General features: G+C 45.7%; 1 protein-coding gene across 2 annotated transcripts in view; it reads left to right on the forward strand.

The window, feature by feature from the left end:
- Positions 1-20308, forward strand: part of RPN2 (ribophorin II) — a 46324-nt gene extending 26016 nt beyond the window's left edge. The window contains exons 12-18 of one of the 2 annotated variants that reach the window (XM_040330539.1): positions 263-457; positions 3079-3165; positions 11943-12038; positions 14667-14742; positions 14842-14971; positions 16831-16901; positions 19871-19943. In XM_040330539.1, coding sequence (XP_040186473.1) covers positions 263-457; positions 3079-3165; positions 11943-12038; positions 14667-14742; positions 14842-14971; positions 16831-16882 — 636 coding nt within the window. In that variant the 3' untranslated portion in view covers positions 16883-16901; positions 19871-19943. Of the gene's footprint in view, positions 1-262; positions 458-3078; positions 3166-11942; positions 12039-14666; positions 14743-14841; positions 14972-16830; positions 16902-19870 lie in introns of both variants that reach the window. The other variant, XM_040330540.1, reaches the window with a different exon arrangement.
- The last annotated feature ends 1627 nt before the right edge of the window (positions 20309-21935 follow it).

Raw genomic sequence — 21935 nt, forward strand, 5'->3', positions numbered from 1 at the left:
CTAAAAAAAGATTCTCAAGGCATTGGTGATTATTTGAGTACACTAGTGGGCAGTGTCCAGTCACCTGAAGGTAGCCAACATACAGTATAACCCATGGTCTATGAATGCAAACCCTGTGGAATTTTACAGGTAAGTCAAATTTCCCTTTTTTTCGTTGCATTCGTATCTGTGTCCTGAACAGTTTCTGGTGATGGTTTATTCATATAAACTCTTCACACTTTTTATGATCAGATACTAAGTATTTTTTGTTTATTCTTCTTAGACATTCGTTCGGCTACACAACCAAAAAACCGGCCAGGAAGTTGTGTTTGTAGCTGAGCCAGACACCAAGGGAACCTACCGGTTTGAGCTGGACCCAACTGAAAGAAAGTCTGAGTTTGACTCTGCATCTGGAACCTATACTCTGTTCCTGATGGTAGGAGACGCTACTCTGGAGAATCCAATACTTTGGAATATGGTATGTGGTGTTTACTAATGGTTTTCCATGTTCCAGCTGCAGTGCTAAACATGAAATTACTGGGGCTGACACGAGATCTTGCACCTTTTTATCTTTCAGAAACTCTTATTTTAACGTTTTGTTTTGGATTAGAATAATTTATATAGTTGCAGATTATATAGGCCTACTTTTTGGGATGGGAGGTTACATATGAAGCCTCATACACACGCTCAGTTTTCTAGGCAAGAACCAGCAAAAAAACTGCTGGCAGAGCTTTTTTTTGCCGAGTATACCGTGCGTGTGTACGAGGCTTTCAGGTCTCATCAAGAAAACTGCCCAGAATCTCGACGAGAAAAATGGAGAACCTGCTCTCTATTTTCTCGTTGTGATGCTCGGCTGTGTTTTCTTGCCGAGAAACCCGAGCGTGTGTATACTTACCTGTCACGGTGGAAACCCACGCATTCTCGAAATAACTGACGCATGCGCGGTAGCTTCCTAGGCATAGGTAGGGTGCAGTAAGATGGCGGCAACGGCATAGAATGTGACGAGCGCATGCTCATCGTACGCGATGACGTCACCGCGTTCTTGCCTTTCAAAAGAACCGCGGTTCTTTTGAAAGGAGTGTCTGTGTACACGGGCGGCAAGAGATTCTTGCCAAGAATCTTGTCAGAAAAAACTTTTTTTTTTCCTGACGAGATTCTGGCCCGTGTGTACAGGGCTTCAGCCTATGGCTAGACAAGTAATTAAATTTCATTGCTAGATTTAACTACTTGTTGCCCATCTTCTCGTTGGCAGCAAATTGATACAATAAAATGAAATAAAACCAATAAGGATACTGTGACCAAGAAGTCAAGTTTACAGTTGGCAAAAGAAATGCAACGGTTTGTGTAGTACTAGTAATGGGTAAAGTGGCTAAATCTGAAGATGACCTTTAAAAGTGACACTAAACTATATCGCTATTCTCCAAAAATCATTCATACACATCCACTACTTGGTGGACCTGTAATCTATTTTTTCCAAAATTGATTCTTACAGGCTTTTTTTTTTTTTTGCAGATTCTTGCTGCTGGAATAACCAGGCTATGCGATTAATAGCAGCTGCTGCTGATCACATATAGCCGCACACAGACCAATTAACTGCGGTTTGTGACACATGCCAAAGCCTGAATGCAGTCATATACCTGGTTATTCCAGCAGCAAGCATCGGCAGATTCTTGATACAAGAATCCAGAGGCTTCAACAAACTGGCTGGGTAAAAGGGGACTAACTGGCATCCTATACAGATCAAGGGTCAATCCTTTGATCTGCTATGAATGAACCAAGATTGTCACAAAGAAGCAGTAGTAACATTGCTAAATCTTAGGGAGAAGTATGACCAAAGCTTTTATTGCCAATGCCTCCCCTATGGATCACAAGAGTACAGTTCGTTCTGCGCTCCTGTTACCCGTTTCAGCCGACGGTGAGCTAAAGCTCACTGTCAGCTGACATCACTTATCCGGTCCATGCTCAGGGAAGATCCTGACCTTTATGATTGGGATCCACCCAGATGCCTGGACGGGCACCAGGCTCAGCCTCTTGGTGATCTGCTGAGAGTTTGTGCCAACCCCTACACAGCTCAGAGCAGAGGGGGAGAACTGATTGAACAATTGGTCTTTGATCGCTCAGTTCTCACTTCTCTTTTAAAGTGGAGCTCTGCTTGTTTGCACCCTCCACTGCCACATTTGGCATTTTTGAGGGGGAGGGAGAAGGTACCTGGTTTTGACAGCTACCAGCTCCCACTTCTGGCACAGACTGGCTGTGAAGCCACAAGGCTTCACTTCCTGTTTCCCTTACTTGTTATGCCGACACCTGCACACAAAACCAATTAAAGAATCGGTTTGGGTGAGGAGATTGCGGGCTCCTTGGACAAGTAAGGGCTCTTTCACACGTCCGTTCAGTTTTTCAGATCAGTTTTTTTTTCATCAGTTGATCAGTTTTTCCATCAGTTTTTCATCAGTTTTTGCATCAGTTTTTCATCAGTTTTTCATCAGTTTTTTCATCAGTTTTTGCATCAGTTTTTCCATCCGTTTTTTTTTTTTTGGGGCTTTTTACATAGAAAAACGGATGTTAGCGGAACGGATGATAAACGGATCATCCGTTAACAGCCGTTTTTCGTCCGTTCCGTTTTTTAGACGGAAGAAAAATAGGGTTTTCTTCCGTCCAAAAAAACGGAACTGAACGCAGACGGATGCTAACGGACGTTAGCGGATGCTCATCCGCTAACGGACGCTAGCCCATAGGGAAGCATTGCGGTCCGTTAACGGACGTCCAAAAAACGGACGAACGGAACGGACGTGTGAAAGAGCCCTAAGTGTCCTTATATTGAAAATCAGCAGCTACTAATTTTTAATTTGGGGGGAGCTTGGAGCTCATTTTTAACTTTCATTGACACTGCAGATGCTGTTCTGCATATGTCTGTTTATTCAGGAGTAGAAAGATCAGCTCCTGTGATGAAAATATATATAAAATCAGCCGAGGGTTGCGGGGAAGGTGGAAGAGCTGAACTTATTACACGTATGTGTTATGCCCAAAGTCTACAACTGGTTAATGTTGGTTACAAATGTAATAATGTTGTAGTAATATGTTTGTGTTGGTCTTTTTCAGGCTGATGTGGTGATTAAGTTTCCTGAGGAAGACGCTCCAACCCCTATGCAGAGCAAGAGCCTGTTCACTCCAAAACCAGACATACAGGTAACCAGAGCTCCAGAAACTCTGGAAATATGAATGTTGTTATGAAACGGGAAGTACTGTCTGGAATCATGACTTGTGGATGATGGGCGTGTACATCAATCATTTGACATCTGATGTTTGACGTACATTGCACTCGGAGTGTTAACCACTTAAGACCCGGACCAAAATGCAGGTAAAAGACCAGGCCCCTTTTTGCGATTCAGCACTGCGTCGCTTTAACAGACAATTGCGCGGTCGTGCGACGTGGCTCCCAAACAAAATTGCCGTCCTTTTTTTCCCACAAATAGAGCTTTCTTTTGGTGGTATTTGATCACCTCTGCAGTTATTTTTTGCGCCATAAACAAAAATAGACTTTCTCTTGTCGTCCATGGACGGACACAGCCTCTTCATTCATGACAAAGTGGGTTATGTTCCCTGTTTACAGGAGAGGACTAGGCAGAACATGTTAGATACATATACATGTCATTTTAAAAACAGAGCTGAACAGCCCCGCCCAGGGGGCGGTCCCTCCGGACATAACCCTCCTCCCAGCAGCATGCAGCCTCAGTTTCGTTCTGCCTAGCAAAGGAGAAGGACGTATGGCTCCCTTTGGGCCCAACGCCCGAAGAAGGATTTTGTTTTATTTTTCTATTTATTTTTATTTTTCTACAACCGTCGGCTGAGAGACAGGCTGGATATTATAGATCCTTGTAGTCTTCTCAGTTCGGCCAGCGAGCGTGGGCACACCCTTGCAAAGAGGCTGGGTCTGCCACGACATGCCCCATGACTCCTGGGGTGGCCAGTGAGCTTTGCTCCGAGGTCCGCATATGACTGAGCTGTAGTGTTGTCTCACTCACAGTGGACCGGGCTGACGGCTACCTCCATTGCGGTTGTATGCCTGTCTGGAATGCACCAGTGAGTCGTCGCAAGGACGGGTAAGTACAGTCCCTTCCTCTGAGGTGGGGTGGTACGGCTGGGCATTCCTGGGGTTTGGGTATCCTCCCTTCCCTGCTCCCCCTTTTTTCCCTCTGCTGTGCATGCTGTCGGGATGGGGTGGGGGTGGGGACACCTGGTGGAGTGTACTGTGCGCCTGGCCTATGTGTCTTTTTTCTTTTTTTTTTTTTTTTTTACTTTGGAGTGTCACTTTTTTTTAAGGTTTGGGGGCTGAGCAGCCTTTCCTGGCTTTCTCCCCTTTTTAAATGCTGTGTTTGCCGCGTTCTGGCGGCGCTGGAGCCATTTTTTAGTGGGTTTTCAATTAACATTGAAAATCCCATTGGCGGCCATTTTACTGTAGCCGCACCAGGCTCCACGTGGACGCTCGGCGGCCATCTTGCTTGAGTCTATCGGCCTCTAGCGGTGGTTTTCACGGCGCGCAACGCCGTTCTCCTCACAGCATTCCACTACCTCACGACTTCTCCACACATCACACACGCTGTGTGCAGGACACGGGCAGCGGCGCGGAGCAGTTCTTCTCCGGTGGTGAGTCCCCTGTACACCTCCCCCCCCCGGTCAGCGCAGCAGGAGTGGTGGGTGGCTTTTGTGTTCATTCTGAACTGGGCCCTGGGAGCTTTTTTCCTCAGGTTTAAAGGAGTCAGTATCTAGTCCTACTTCCCCCCCAGCATGGCAGAGGCAGCTGGTACCTCTGCTTCTGCACTCACTATAGACTCCTTGTCGGCAGTCCTGGAGACATTTGTGGCCAGGGTGGAAGCGGCATGTGGCAGTAAAGGGGGTAAAAAGCGCCCCCTCCCTCCGCTATCCCCAGGGGAATGTTCAGACTCAGACCAGGACCTGGCTGCGCAGGTGCCTGGTTCTGTTGTATCTGAAGACGTGGACCAGGACCTTCCTGAGGAAGACACTGTAACTGGGTCTGGGCATGATAAGGCACTTGTCAGGGAGCTTATCAATGCTGTAAGGGACTCCCTTAAGCTAGATGGTACAGCTGAGGTATCCGCTGAGGGCTCGGTCTCTTTTGGTTCTCACAAATTAGACCGCTCTGTTAAGGTTTTTCCTTATGTGCCCTTCTTTGATAAGTTCATTGATGCGGAATGGGAAAAGCCGCAGAAGGCTTTTGTAGTCCCTCACCGCCTGGCGGTTCGATACCCCTTTGAGGAGAACGTCTTAAAGAAGTGGGCTTCTCCTCCGGTGGTGGACCCTCCGGTCGCCCGGTTAAACAAAGTGACCACTCTCCCTGTAGAGGGAGTTCCTGCTTTTAAGGATCAGACTGATAGAAGATCTGAAGCACTGACCCGCTCCATGTTTACCATGCTGGGGTCTGCCTTGCGGCCTATTGTGGCCACTGCCCTGGTGTCTCAGACACTTACTGAGTGGGCAAAGATTTTGCGCCAGGCTGCGGAGGAGCACCAGCTCCCATCCGAGGTAATTAGACTGGCTGACCAACTGGTCCAGGGCCTTGTCTATGTTTGTGACGCTTCACTAGATGCAGCACCCTTGGTATCCAGGGCCTCTGTCTCGGCGGTGGTTTTACGCCGCCTCCTTTGGCTAAAATGCTGGTCTGCGGACCAGGCCTCTAAGAAGGCCCTGGCGGATTTGCCCTTCAAGGGTGAGAGGCTTTTTGGGTCTTCTCTGGACGACATTATCAAGGATGTCACAGGAGGGAAAAGCACTTTCCTCCCTCAGTCCTCCAAGGGGAAGGGACCCCGCCGCAAGCCGGGTCCTTCTTTTCCCGCACAGAAGCGCTTTTTTCGTCAGTCAGGGCCCGCGGGTAAACCCTCCCAGCCCGACAGGGGCCCAGCTGGGGGACAGAAACGTCCCTGGGTGCGTAAGCCAAACACGCCGGCACCCAAGCCCGCAACTGCATGAAGGCCTGCCCCCGCCCGACTCATGGGTGGGGGGACGGCTTCGCAGGTTCACAGCTCGGTGGACCTCTCTGCTCTCCGACCGATGGGTCTGCGAGGTGGTCTCTTCGGGGTACAAAATAGAGTTTCTTTCCTATCCCCCAAACAGATTCTTTCCCTCAAGTCTCCCTCTCCTACCAGCTCGTCGGGCTGCCCTGTTAGGGGCAGTAAGGGACCTGCTAGGTTGCGGAGTAATTTTACCTGTTCCGCAGGACGAGAGGTTTCAGGGTTTTTACTCAAATCTGTTTGTGGTCCCGAAGAAGGACGGGTTCCGCCCGATCCTGGACCTCAAGGCTTTGAACGTCTTTGTGAAGGTCAGAAAGTTCCGCATGGAATCGATTCGCTCGGTGGTAGCTGCGCTCCACTCGGGGGACTTTCTGGCGTCCTTGGACATCAAGGACGCATACTTGCATGTCCCAATCTGCGCAAGTCACCAAAGGTTTCTGCGTTTTGCTATCGGGGAGGATCACTATCAGTTTGTGGCCCTCCCTTTTGGCCTGGCGTCAGCGCCAAGAGTTTTCACCAAGGTGCTCGCGCCGATCCTAGCTTTGCTGAGACAGCGAGGCATTGCCATCGTGGGCTACTTAGACGACCTCCTTCTGAGAGCAGCTTCTGCCTCGGAATTAAGGGAGGACGTGTCTATAACCAGCCAGACCCTCCAAGAGTTCGGGTGGGTCTTGAACATTCAGAAATCGGTCCTGGTTCCGACTCAGCGCTTGGAATACCTGGGACTGATTTTGGACTCCTCGATGGCGAGGGTTTTTCTACCCCTGGAAAAATTGCAGACGCTCCAGTCTGCTGTGAGAGTTTTGACATCCCGAAAGTGGTCGTCTCTTCGGTTTTGTATGCGGGTTCTGGGCCTCATGGTAGCCTCGTTCGAGGCGGTACCGTACGCCCAGTTCCATACCCGAGTACTACAGAGGGAGATCCTGTCCAAGTGGAACAGATCCCCATTGTCTCTGGATCGTCAGATTCAGGTCAGCAATCTGGTCAGGACTTCTCTGAATTGGTGGTTGAGGTCCCCGGCTCTTCGAGCAGGGAAGTCTTTTCTCCCCCTCCAGTGGACCGTGGTTACGACGGATGCCAGCCTCTCGGGCTGGGGGGGCGTCTGGGGGGTCCAGTCGGCCCAGGGTCGTTGGACCCTAGCAGAGTCCCGTCTACCGATCAATGTCTTGGAACTTCGGGCAATCAGGCTATGCCTCTCCTCGTGGTCAAGGAGGTTACAGGGCCGCCCGATCAGGATTCAGTCGGACAACGCTACGGCGGTGGCTTATATCAACCATCAGGGGGGAACCCGAAGCTCGACTGCAGCGTCCGAGGTCGCTCACATCCTAAGGTGGGCAGAAAGAAGCGTGCCGGCTCTGTCGGCGGTCTACATCCCAGGCGTGGAGAACTGGCAGGCAGACTACCTGAGTCGCCAGATGTTGGACCAGGGAGAATGGTCGTTGCATCAGGAGGTGTTTCAACTCATTTGCAGGAGATGGGGATATCCGGATGTGGATCTCCTGGCCTCTCGTCTCAACCGCAAGGTGTCGAGGTTCGTGGCCAGGTCCAGGGATCCCTGGGCAGATGCGTCAGACGCGTTGGTAGCTCCATGGGGTCAGTATCGATTGATCTATGCATTTCCCCCACTGAAGTTGCTGCCTCGACTGCTCCGCAGAGTGGAGGCCGAGGGGATCCCGATGATCCTAATCGCCCCGGATTGGCCCCGGCGTCCGTGGTACGCCGATCTCGTGCGCCTAGTGGCGGATACGCCCTGGCGGCTGCCAGTGCGGGAGGACCTACTGTCCCAAGGTCCTATACTCCATCCTGCTTTACAGTCGCTGGCTTTAACGGCATGGCTATTGAAAGCCAGGTTTTAAGGGACCGAGGTCTTTCCGACTCGGTCATTCCAACTATGCTGCGGGCTAGGAAGTCTTCCTCTAGGAAGATTTACCATCGCACTTGGAAGGCCTACATCTCTATGTGCGAGGAGATGGGTTGGCGTCCACGGACGTATTTGGTATCCAGAATCCTGCTGTTTTTACAGCGTGGCGTGGATCAAAAGCTCGCCTTAAGCACCATTAAGGGTCAGATTTCAGCCCTGGCTGTGTTCTTTCAGCGGCCTTTGGCGGCCCATTCGCTGGTGGGTACTTTTGTGCAGGGGGTTCGTCATATTCTTCCCCCTTTGAGACCACCTCTTCCCCCATGGGATTTGAATCTGGTGCTCTCGGTTCTTCAGAAATCTCCCTTCGAGGACATCAGAGAGATCCCTCTCGACGCTTTCTCAGAAGGTGGCCTTCCTGGTGGCGATTACATCTGTCAGAAGGGTTTCTGAGCTGGCGGCCTTGTCCTGCAAGTCACCATACTTAGTTCTCCATAGGGACAAGGCGGTGTTACGTCCGCGACCTTCCTTTCTTCCGAAGGTGATTTCATCTTTTCACCTTAACGAGGACATTGTACTTCCGTCCTTGTGCCCTAAGCCGGTGCATCCTAGGGAGGTTGCACTTCATTCCTTGGATGTGGTACGCGCCCTGCGGGTGTACCTGTCAGCTACGGCTCCGTTTCGGAGGTCGGACTCACTTTTTGTGTCGGTATCTGGTCCACAAAGGGGCCTGGCGGTCTCGTCAGCCACCATTTCTCGGTGGATCAGACAGATTGTCATACAGGCTTATGCTCTTAGGGGGCGGGCGCCCCCGTTTCCGGTCACGGCACATTCCACCAGGGCAATTGGTGCTTCCTGGGCTTTCCGACATCAGGCGTCTGTCTCACAGGTGTGTAAGGCGGCGACTTGGTCGTCCGTTCACACCTTCTCAAAATTTTACAAGGTTGATGTGAGTGCGTCTTCAGATGCTTCCTTCGGCCGCAAGATTTTACAGGCGGCCGTTTAAAGTTGCATCTCCTCCGTTGAGGAGCTCTGCCTGTTTGGGGTGAAGTTGTGTGTGTTTTTATTGACTGATACTGTTCCCACCCCTCATTTTTTTGACACTGCTTGGGGACGTCCCACTTTGTCATGAATGAAGAGGCTGTGTCCGTCCATGGACGACAAGAGAAAATAGGATTTTTTGTACTCACCGTAAAATCCTTTTCTTTGTCGTCCATGGACGGACACAGCACCCACCCCTCCTTTTTTTGGGTTTGTACTGCTTGTTACGAACTGAGGCTGCATGCTGCTGGGAGGAGGGTTATGTCCGGAGGGACCGCCCCCTGGGCGGGGCTGTTCAGCTCTGTTTTTAAAATGACATGTATATGTATCTAACATGTTCTGCCTAGTCCTCTCCTGTAAACAGGGAACATAACCCACTTTGTCATGAATGAAGAGGCTGTGTCCGTCCATGGACGACAAAGAAAAGGATTTTACGGTGAGTACAAAAAATCCTATTTTTTGCTATAATAAATATCCCCCAAAAATGTATTAAAAAAAAAAAAAAATATTTCCTCAGTTTAGGCCAATACGTATTCTTCTACCTATTTTTGGTAAAAAAAACGCAATAAGCGTTTATCGGTTGGTTTGCGCAAAATGTATAGCGTTTACAAAATAGGGGATAGTTTTATTGCATTTTTATAAATTTTTTTTTTTACTACTAATGGCGGCGATCAGCTTTTTTTTTCTCGTGACTGCGACATTATGGCGGACACTTCGGACAATGTTGACACATTTTTGGGACCATTGTAATTTTCACAGCAAAAAATGCATTTAAAATGCATTGTTTGTTGTGAAAATGACAGTTGCAGTTTGGGAGTTAACCACAGGGGGGGCGCTGAAGGGGTTATGCGTTCCCTGAAGTGTGTTTACAACTGTAGGGGGGTGTGGCTGTAGGTCTGACGTCATTGATTGCGCGTCCCTATATTAGGGAACACACAATCGATGACAGCGCCACAGTGAAGAACGGGGAAGCCGTGTTCACATACGGCTCTCCCCGTTCTTCAGCTCCAGGGACCGATCGCCGGACTCTAGCGGCGATCCGGTCACGGAGCTTCGGACCGGTCGCGGGAGCGTGCCCGCGAACCACCGCTGGGCTTTATACAACCACGTACGTGATTGTGCCCAGCGGTGCCATTCTTCCGACGTATATCGTCGTTAGGTGATCCTTAAGTGGTTAAAGGGGAAGAAACCCCAGAAGTTGTTTATAATTGATGAGTTGGGAGTTCCTGATTACCCCATATATTGGATATTTGGTTTGCAGCAGCATTGAGCTTGGAGGCCTTTCACAGGGGTAGACACGCAGTAGCTGCCACAGTCCCAGGATTACAAGGTGCAGCTTTTGTTCTTGCCATGTATATTTACATCTGCATACATTTTTTGGTATTTGTATGACAATGGCATGGCCCAGAATGTGGATATAACGGATACATTGAGAAAAATGCATAAGACTTCACAAACTGCACATAGCATTGAGGACCTGAGAAATATATACAGTGGGGGAGTTTTACTAAAACTGGAGCTTTCAGAATCTGGTGCAGCTCTGCAAAGTAGCCAATCGGTTTTTAACTTCAGCTTGTTTAATTAAGCTTTGACAATAAAACCTGGGAGCTGATTGGTTTCTATGCAGAGCTTCACCAGATTTTGTATTCTCCAGTTTTAATCTCCCCAATATGCCTTTTTAGAAAGATTGATCTGAGCAACTTTAAAAATTTTAACTTGTTCTATCTGCAGAGAAAGGTATAGATAGCTACAAGTTGAGTACTGCAAAAAATTATACACTTTTACACTATCTATGTTTGTGAATAGGCAAGCACTTTTGCTAGCATCTATGGCTTATACCTATTTTTCAACACACTAGCTAAATGCCAGAGAGCTACCAGTCAAAACATGCAGTGCGGCTGTTCCCGTGGTAGTAGGTGACGGCTGAATGGAGCTGGTCAGCGCTTCCCACGTGTAGTAAACAAAGAAGCGCGCCATGCGCTCATGAGTTTGGCTTCAACAACTTAATTGTTCCCGACAAACTCCTTCAGACATCTGCAAAGACCATGCAAAGAGTGCTTCATTTTACCCAAAGGGGTGTAATTGTAGGGACTCTCTATAATTGAGCCCTTTTGGGTAATGGCATGGCCTGAGTGGGTGTTTGGTGATTTTTTATTTTTATTTTTTTATCGGGAACAATAAATTTGACGCTGATATCATCTGTGTGTGTCTGGCTGACTTATTCTCAAATCCATTAGATGGCATATTTGAGGTTGAACTATGTAGGACAGCAATCCACATTGAGCAGTTAATAGGAGGATAAATTACATTGGTTTTTTTTTTTATGCCTTACACAAGTTGATAACCTAATAAAATATGTGTAATTGAGATGACCTAAGCAGACCCAGTATGTGCAGAGAGAGATTTATTTGGATAAATGATAACAAGTTTTTCTAACTCCATACTATGAGTGTATTCACTCTGGTATCAAGTAAGGCAAGTCTGGAAAGTACTAATAGAAAAACAAGTTAGGCCCCTTTCACACTGCCGCGTCCTTATCATGATTTTGTGGCTGCGCTTTTGATGCGATTTCAGGAAAAGCCTGGGTAAACTTGAAGTCTATGGACCTCAACTTGCATGAAAGGCGGACCAAAGTAGTACAGGGACTACTTTGCAGTTGACACGACTTGAAGTCTCACATCAATGAATGGTTCTCATTGGAAATCATGGGGAACGACTTGCCATGCGACTTTGCAGTCCTAAGTCACAGAACAAGTCACACAAGTGTGAAAGGGGCCTTAAGGTGTGAAGGAGCAGCATTGTGAGCATTGTACAGTGTTGGAAATGGACAAATCCAAACTTCTACAAATGTTTTTTTTTTTTTTTTTTTTTTAAGATGGGATTGGGCAGGGATTTCCTTAGGTGTGTTAGAACTGGCCTGCTGAACATTTCTTATTTTGCCTAGCATTTCTTCCTGAAGATTGCATAAAAATAAAGACTTTTAGTAGGTATTTTCCTACCTTTTGCTAATTTAAAAACCAATATCTCATTTTCTGCAGCACTTATTCCGGGAGCCTGAGAAGCGACCCCCCACCGTTGTATCAACCACATTCACTGCTCTGGTCTTGGCCCCACTGCTCCTGCTCTTCATCCTTGTAAGTAGCTGTTACTTTTTTTTTTTTTTTTTTATTGTAATTTTATTTTACAAGTTGTGACATCTAAACCTAAAGAAACAACACAACCAAGTCAGTCTCTATTGATACATAGCTGATACATCAGTCAGTTATTGACATATACAGTTGATATGAATATAGTGTTTACGGAACCTCATATAGGCAGCCCCGGGATTAAGAACAAGCTGGGTTCCCATTGAGATGAGATGTTTAGTAACATAATGGGGTTAAAAAAACTGAAATTGGTACAAAAATAGCAAATAATCGCTACTGTAAGGCGTTAATTTTTTACTGTGGGACAGTGAAAGTCATATTTACAGTAGAGATTTGCTCTTTGTACTATAAAGGGCTAAACATTTTTTACTTTTTTAACCCCATTGTTACTAGCCGATTAATCGATTATGAAAATGGTCATCGATTTAATTACATAATCGATTAGTTGTTGATTAATCGATTCGTTTCGGCCCTACTTCATTGTACACCTCTGCCAAAAAATATTCTGACATAGAAACGATGCTGAGGAATTGAATTTTGTCATTTCTTCGGTTTGGATTAACACTACCAACTATTCCTGTAAATAAAACCGATGGGGTAAATGTTGAGTACATTTCTGCAATGCTTCTCTGAAATAACAGAAACATCTCTGCCGATTTGCCAGAAATCCAGTGTGCACTTTCTGTAGAGGGCTAACAGCAAAGTGTCTCTGCTGCACTGAGATCCCAATCAGTGTTGTCAGATTTGCCTGGTGGACCATTCACCTGTCCACTTCCCCTCTCTGTATCACTACATTCATTTCTATCCCAGCAAAATAATGCTGCTGCCTTTTCTCCCAAGAGCCTGTCCACACACAAGGGGCTGTGGGGAGATGTAGTCCTGGCGCTGTGCCTATATCAATAGAAACTGACCTCCCAGGAGCTGTTCCAGCAAGAGTATAACAAGCCTAATGATGTCACCGCAAGTTATAAAAGCTCTTTATCACAAAAAAAAAAAAAAAAAAATTGATATGCTGGAACATGCTCTAAAGAGGAAAGGGAGGTTTGGGGTTAAATTTCAGCAATGATTGGACGTACATTTAACACCAGTGTGGGTGTTTTTTTTTTTTTTCATACTTACATTGTGCACTTACTACTTCTGTGATTAATTCAGCTGTGATTGTACTTTGAAACGATTAAGCCATGTAAAATGTAAATTTTACCTATTTACATGCAATTTATTATATTTACCTGGTTAAAACTGAATTTTTATTATGTAGTACTCAACATGACACACTGCATCCCTTTTTAAGAATATTTAAGATTCACTTTAGAGATCTGTAATGGAAGTAGTCGGTGAATTCTAATAATACTATAATTTAAGCTAGGAGTTGCATTATCTCACTAAACTAGTTAGAGCGGAGTTGTTGTCTTTTTTTCCCTGATATAACATTTCAGCGATGGCATATTGTTTATAAAGAACAGTGATTGCATATATTCGTAGTCGCAGTATTGGTTTGTATTGCACCAGTGGACAAGGTTAGGACATGCACAGCTATGACAGTAACATTTAACCACTTGCTTACTGGGCACATATACCCCCTTCTTGCCCAGGCGAAATTTCAGCTTTCGGCACTGTCACGTTTTGAATGACAATTGCGTGGTCGTGCGACGTGGCTCCCAAACAAAATTGACGTCCTTTTTTTCCCATAAATAGAACTTTCTTTTGGTGGTATTTGATCACCTGTGCGGTTTTTATTTTTTGCGCTATAAACAAAAAAAGAGCTACAATTTTGGGGAAAACACTATTTTTTTTTTTTGCTATAATAAATATCCCAATAATAAAAAAAAAAGACTATTTATTTTTTTCCTCAGTTTAGGCCGATACGTATTCTTCTCCATATTCTTGGTAAAAAAAAATCGCAATAAACGTATAGTGATTGGTTTGGGCAAAAGTTATAGCGGCTACAAAATAAAGGATAGAATTTACATATTTCATTTTTTTTTTTGTCAGGACTGCGACATTATGGCGGACACTTTTGACACATTTTTGGGATTATTCACATTTGTACAGCGAACAGTGCTATAAATATGCACTGATTACTGTATAAATGTGACTGGCAGGGAAGGGGTTAACACTAGGGGTCGAGGAAGGGGTTAAATGTGTACCCTGGGAGTGATTCTTACTGTGGGGGAAGGGCACTGACTGGGGGAGATGACCGATCTGTGTCCCTAATGTACAAGGGGCACAGCATCGGTCTCCTCTCCCTGACAGGACGTGGATCTGTGTGTTTACATACAGAGCTCCACGTCCCTGCTCTGTCACTGCCGATCGTGGGTACCTGGCGGACATCGCGGCCACCAGGCACGTGCATCGGCATCTCGGTGCCCCCAGTGGCTGGAGGACCTGAGGCCGTAAAAATACGGCCTCCCGGCATTGTAGAGCCATCATGTGGCCGTCTTTTTACTATGGCTTGGGTCTGAAGAAGTTAAACAAATACAGGAAACCGTAGGAATGATTTTCCTGACCAGAAAATAAGTATACTAAATAAATAGATTGATGGCTCATTATGAGAAGAATGATATTGAATATGGCGCTATAAATACTAAGACATTTTTGTACACCTTTTCATTGTAGTGGATTAAGATTGGTGTGAATATCTCCAACTTCAGCTTTGCTCCCAGCACTCTAATCTTCCACCTGGGACATGCAGGTATGGTTCAACACACTTACTTGTTGTTGTTGTTGTTTGATTGTTGTGATTGGCTGTCTATTGGTTCTGTATGCTAATCCTTACATTTTGTCTTCCAAGCTATGCTGGGCCTGATGTATGTCTACTGGACCCATCTGAACATGTTCCAGACCCTGAAATACCTGGCCATACTTGGAATTGTCACTTTCCTTGCAGGAAACCGCATGCTTGCCCAAAAAGCAGTCAAGAGGTAATGTGGAAAAAATAGACTGGCCGCTCTTGTAATGTGATATGGTTCTACCCCGGTAATAGTGGACTCGGGCTTGGGCCATATCCGTGATAAAACAAGGGGAAAGTGAACCTGAGCTTGTGAACCTGTGACCTGGACATTTTATAGATGGGCAACTCCTATCTTCAAATTGATTAGTGATTCCAAAGCAATGATATCTACTGCAGTAGGGAACAGACACAAAAGATACTCAGCATCTTTCAAAATGACTGTTCTGCTTTATTATGACGTAATTGAAGGTTTTTATACACATGATTACATAGGTATCACATTAATATTACAATTGTACGTTTATGGTAACAAGGGGCGTAACATAGGCAGGCTAATTCTAATCGGGACTCGAAAAAATGCAAACATGTAATGAAAACATTATCAGTGCCGTGAGGGCAGTGTGCAATAAATACAAAATAGAATACAATTATATACAGAACTTACAAATTTCCTTAACACCTGCATGAGGCAACATGCAGGATCACAAGCGGAGGTTCACTTTAACTTTAACAGGACAAAACAACAGGTTCACTTTAACTTGGCCCTCCTGAGCCACTATGCTTTGCTCATTCGCCGCTTCATTCAGCTGGCAGTAGCTCTGCAAAGTCCTGTGTAAGCTACGAGGGCTATTGCCTTCCCGCGTGACAGCGCTCATTAGCCCAGAGCGTCATCAAACGAGTTGAAAATTCATACCTGGAAGTATGCAGAGGAGGTGCAAAGGATTAAGGAAAACTTGTTGCTTTGCTTTAACATTCTTATTCTATTCATCAAGACTTTCTTACTGCTGTAACTTTTGTTGGAGACTCCGTTGCCAGACCCTTTTATTTCAACAAAAATCATCCCATATGATTATAAAAAGCCTTCCCTCTGTAGACATCCATAATCCCTGAAGCTGCGCCTGGGGGCTGCCATCTTGGATGTCATGTCAGCTGATTCAGCTCATGTGGCACTGCAGTATTCTCCTTCACTTCTTTGAGTAAACAATTAGTTATAGGACCCCAGTTGAACGGACCCATTAAAGTCATTAGCTGAAAACTTTGCAAATGCTTTGTAAGTGCTTGCTGTACACACCTACCTACTGAAAGTGACGATAAAAAAGAACATACATGGTATATACTTGTGTAATGTATTTGTACTGTGTGTAATGGTTTTGCACAGAGCAGCCCTGATCCTCCTCTTCTTGGGTCCTCCGGCGGCGCTTTGAACTCCACCTCTTGCTACGTAGGCACTCATGTGTGCTCGCTCCCTGAGCCCTGCTCTGTGTGTTCATTGACGCACAGAATGGGGCTCAGCCCCCCATCCCCCACTTGTTAGCAGCAGGAGCCATTAGCTCCCACTGCTATGTCTGAGCCAGTGAGGAGGCAGAGAGCTGGAAGAGCAGCTACTCTCCTCATACACGTCATTTGGATCAAGATCGGGCTCAGGTAAGTATTATGGGGGAGCTGCACACAGAAGATTTTCTCCCTTTTACAACCATTTGAAGCCATATATGCAAAAACCAGTATAAGGTAACAGGGGTGTTTGTAAGTACGATTCGACAATATATATTTTATCTTGTATTGTAATGTCAGATTTGTCAAACGTGCAAATAAAACGCACATCTGCTAGTTAAAATTTCGATCAATGGATAATATCAGTCTTCTGATCCTTATTTGCTAACCTGTTCTTGTATTGCCCTTTTTAAGTGAGGCAGCCAGGAGCAGATTAGTATCTAAAGTCATCAGACTCCTTTGCATTTAGTACAGGAGTGTCTTAATTTCCAGCCTTCACCTCTACTTTGAGCTGTCTCACTGCTCCGCTTCTCTCTTTCTCCTCCTTCTTTCTCTCAGGACTGCAGCTGAACAAAGCAGTAGGTTGGCAAAGTATAGAACGCTTCGGTAATCTGGGCGCTCCCCATGAAGTAAGGCTGCCTTTGCACTTCATTGTTCCTCTTGGTCAACATGCATGCTGACCCCCCTCCATGTCACCATACCCTTGTGTCCAACCTTCCATCCATGCTCACCACTCATTACTAAACACCAGGCGTTTGGGCTTTTGTAGACTGACTTGTAGTGAGTGCTGTAAAAATTGAAAATATTGTCTCTTGGCCTCAGAAGAGGGTCACTGCTCTATTTTCAGTGGCTTTAATCTCCTCTGAGGTAGGAAGAACAAGCTTTGTGCTTTTTGTGTGTTGAAGAGGTGCCCTATAACCCCTCATTGCTAACATCCGTACACCTCCATCTGGTGTGTTATTAATATCACCACTGACTGCGCTTCAAACAAATGTCACACGATGTGTCAGACCTGTGGAAGCGCATGGGACACCTGTACAGATCTGAGGAAAACATGGATTTATTCTAATTCACCTTTACATTGTCGGTATGCAGGTTTTATAATTAGCAAGTCACAGTCACGAATAAGAGCAGTGCATGCTGTAACCCCTTTCTCGCATGTTTAACGTTTGTTTATAGTTCCTTTATTTTAGTTGGGTGTGGGAAGAGTTTATTTTTATTTTCTATTTTTTTGGGGAGGGCGGTCTGTCTCTTCATCTCCTATAAGACAAAACCAGGAGAAATATCTTCTTAGACAGGACTCCAGGTTTCCCCTGGTCTAATCGGAGCCTAGAACATCTGGAGGTAGGTAGGTAGATGTGTGTCTGAGAATCGGGGGCAGAAATACATCCTGGTGGTCCCTCTCTAGAGCCAGGACCCAATACTGATTTTTGTGGGATGAACCGTGGCAGCACCAGGAGTGCAATAAAACAAAGTTCTCCTGCGCTCTGGTGTTTTCGCTAAACACGGGTAGTGTAGTCCAATCTTAAGGCAAGGTCTAGAGCAGGGGGTCTTCAAACTACGGCCCTCCAGGTGTTCAGGAACTACAGTTCCCATCATGCCTAGTCATGTCGGTGAATGTCAGAGTTTTGCAATGTCTCATGGGAAGTGTAGTTCTGCAACAGCTGAAGGGCCGTAGTTTGAGGATGCCTGGTCTAGAGTCTTTCAGCCCTCCTCAGAACAAAGGGTGTTCATACGGCTAAAGAAAAAAGGAGGGCGCACCGACCTAGTGCATTTGCACATATAAAAAGGTTTTATTAAATATAATAAAAGCGATTAGTCTTACAAAAGGAGCTTGAGTAAACGCTTATCTAGCAGTCGGACTGGTCTCTTGGCACCTGCCAGCAGAACCTGATGATAACTAGGATCAGATGATACCCCGATGGCGGAATGGCACTGGGAGTGCAGCAGTCTATCAAATCTCTGTGAATATTAGCAGTTTGCACAGCACTTTACAATGTAGAGGACGACAGTACAATTACAATTCAGTTCAATAAAGAAGGGACAGGAGTTCCCTGCTTGTGAAACTTCCATTCTAAAGTAAGGGGGAGATGGTACAAACGGTAATGGCTTTGGGGGATGATCTGATGGAGGTGGCTTGCTTGGGTACAGCTCTTGGGTGGATGTGGAATAAGCTTTTCCTGAATAAATACGTTTTTTCGGGATCGCCTATTGGCAGACAGGGTAGGGGTGTCAAACTGGCGGCCCTCCAGCTGTTCCGAAACCCCATCATGCCTCTGCCTGTGAGAGTCATGCTTGTAACTGTTAGCCTTGCAATGCCTCATGAGACTTGTAGTTTTGCAACAGCTGGAGGGCCGCCAGTTTGACACCCCTGGGGTAGGGAGTTCCAGAGGATGGGTGAGGCTCTGGAGAAGTCTTGGAGGCGAGAATCGAAGGCAGTAACAAGGGAGCTAGAGAGCAGGAGGTCTTGGGAGGAGCGGAGAGGATGATGTGGGCGATATCTGCAGATGAGGTTGCTGGGGGCGATGTTGTGGATGGCCTTGTATGTTGTGGTTAGTATTTTGAATTTTATACAGTAGGGAAAGCCAGTGGAGGGATTGGCAGAGATGAGCAGCAGATATTGAGGGAGTGTTCCTCATCTTCCCCTAGGTGTAGCTGTCAGTGGCCCCAGCATTGGATTGTGGGCAGGATCAGCAGTTTTATCTATAAGTTTCAGGTGCTATGTATACATTTCCATTGTGTATCTCCTGCACTTGCATTCATCTCTATGAATGAAGCAGTGAACATTATTTAACCAATTTATAGTGTTTAAATGCTAATGCATTCATTTTTACCAAACCCAAAAGGAATCATTTCCTTTTTGGGTTTGGTAAAAATCATTTATTATATTGCAGCTTACCAATTTTTAAAAGTGATGGCTTCATTTTTTTTTTTTTTTTTGTTTAGTTTTATCTGGTGATCCAGCTAGTAAGTCTGATGGTTTTTCAACAGAACAAGCACTTCTGTAAACGTATCGGTTAAGAGCATTGAGACAACTATTTACGGCTGACTGGGGTGCTTATAATTAGTGTTGCATCAGTGCTGATACTAAGCATTTGCTCGAGTATTTTATTTATGGAAAACCTTTTACCCCCCCAAATTTTTTTTTGCTGTAATGGCAGTGTAAGCTGGAGTTTGGCTTCAGTTTCTTAGTGTATCTAAATCTGCTGGAGCATCTTACACTCCCCTCCGTCCAAAGTTGCCCCCTGTGCTCCCCTTTATGTGCTCCTAATACAGGAGGTGTGTTACTGGCCAGATCACCAGGTGAAAACGGGGGGGCGACTGATGTAGCCACCACATCAAAGGATTGGTAAGCTGCAGTATGTTACATTTTTGGTTTGTGCTTTTTTTAATGACATTAGGAAAAAGGAAACTGGTTTTAATAAAAATATATTTAGAGATCTCTCTATTTTTGCAGAGGCGAGTCTGTACCTGCCTATATTAAAATAACTAGAAGCAACTAATGACTAATATAGAAGTTTTAATGTAGTAAAAGTTTTTTTTTTTTTTTTTTTTTTTTCTTGGCCTATAATACATTGTCTTTTTTCTATTTCATCAGAACACCCACAAGCGGAGAAAAGGACACAAAGAAAACACATTAAAATGCCAGCGTTCATTTGTACAAGTTCAAACTGCAGTCCCTATTGAGTTTTTTTTTTGTTTTTTTTAATGTGCCCGAATTTGTGTCTTTTGCACTGATCGTACTGTGACAGTCCCTCCATACTATTGTTGCCCTTCTACATTGAAACCACTGTGAGATCCATTCCAGATATTTCATAAGCGGACATCATCCTCTGCCTGGGGAGGCCGCGATCCAGACGTTGGCTTGAGTCGGTCACCTGAGCAGCTTCATACATTGACAAAGCATTGACATCGGGTGGTTGGGGACTGGCACTTTTTTTTTTTTTGTTTGGGGGCACGAGAAGTGAAAGGGGAGGAGAGGAATTGGGACTTTAATATGTTCTTCTCCAGAAAATAAATTGGAAGGTGAGAGGGACTTGATGGCCTTGTGATTCATTTTAATCTCACTACTACACCTTACACTTTTTTTATCTTGAGATTTTAATATGGCAGTTTGTTTCAAGGGAAAAGGGAACCTGGCAGAAAAGCTGTATGAGAGAACTACTGTATAAGCCGAGGCACCTCATTTTACCACAAAAAAAATGGGAAAACGTATTGACTCGAGTATAAGCCTAGGGTGGGAAATGCAGCAGCTACTGGTACGGTAGATAAAACACTGATGGGTAACCATTTCTATTTTTTTTATCAGAGTGCCCCCCTCAGTGTCCCATCAATGTCCAATCATTATCTGTGTATTACTGTACTTGCCTTATTAGCGCGGACTCTTTCATCTCCCGCTCGCTGCAGTAGGATCTTTAATACAGACAGTGGGCGGGTGGCTGCTGGGACATGACAGTCCCAGCAGCCAATCATAGAGCACAGCGTCATGGCATGGGCGGGAGTTATGGCAGCGGCTCTTCTCCAGACACGAGCGAGCGGGAATAATGGGCGGGATGGATGGTAGCTGAGGGCCGAGATACGAAGACCCCGCACACACCGGAGATGACTGCCGGAGACACCTTAGACAAGTAAGTGGCAACATGACTCGAGTATAAGCCGGGGGGGGGGGGGGGCATTTTCAGCCTAAAAATAAAGGGCTGAAAAAACTCTGCTTATACTCGAGTATATACGTACTTTGTTTTGAGGCTGCATATTTCATAGCTACCAACCCTTTTTTTGTTTTACTATTTAAAGTGGAACATTCGTCCCCTTTCACACGATAGGCCCGCTCGGATGTCAGTGGAGATGTGTCTGCTGACACCCGTGTGGCGATACGTTCACCATCTGTCCATCGTACAAAAACGGACAAGGCGGATCCGTTTTCGTCCGATCTCCCATAGAGGACAGCTGGGCTCTGACAGGTTTGTCCCTGCACAGTGAGCAGAGACGGACCTGTCATCCGCTGGCTCAGCTAGGATCAATCTCTTACTGATCCAGCGGATCTGTCCTGTGTGACAGGGCCTTGGTCATATCTGACAGGTCCAATACTGCACCGTGTGCAGAGACGGACTTGTCGCCTGTCAGCTCAGAGGGGATCAACGGAGTGATCCCCACTGAGCAAGCAGATGTTTTAAAAATGGACCCACCTGTGTGAAAGGGCCCTTAGGGTTGTTGCTGCATATGTCTTGTTAGTGGTTGTTTCTCTTCATTTCCTTTCCTGGAAACACAACAGAAAATGTAAATCCCTCTTAGATTTTCTTAACCTCCCATTCCGATGACAGCATTACAATTTTGGCTTTTTATCCCAGTGACAGTAGTCACCTGACCTGACACATGTTCTCTCCCTTCCCCCCCAATCTATAGCGAAAAAAAGTTTGCTTGTGACAACTAGCAGTGCACTTCCAGATATGTGGGAGTGTATAGGGCAGCGTTTATCAACGTTTTTACCACAAAGAAACCCTTGAAATAACTTTCTGGTCTCAGGGAACCTCTGCTAATAGTTATTGTATCTACAGCTCACTGAACCTTAGACCCCCCCCCATACACACTATTAGATTTTCTGCAGACTTCTGTCCTCATATTTACCAAAACCATATAATATGAGGTCAAACCTTAATCGTTTC

This window comes from Rana temporaria, chromosome 12, assembly GCF_905171775.1.
Source record: "Rana temporaria chromosome 12, aRanTem1.1, whole genome shotgun sequence".
Taxonomy (NCBI): Eukaryota; Metazoa; Chordata; class Amphibia; order Anura; family Ranidae; genus Rana; species Rana temporaria.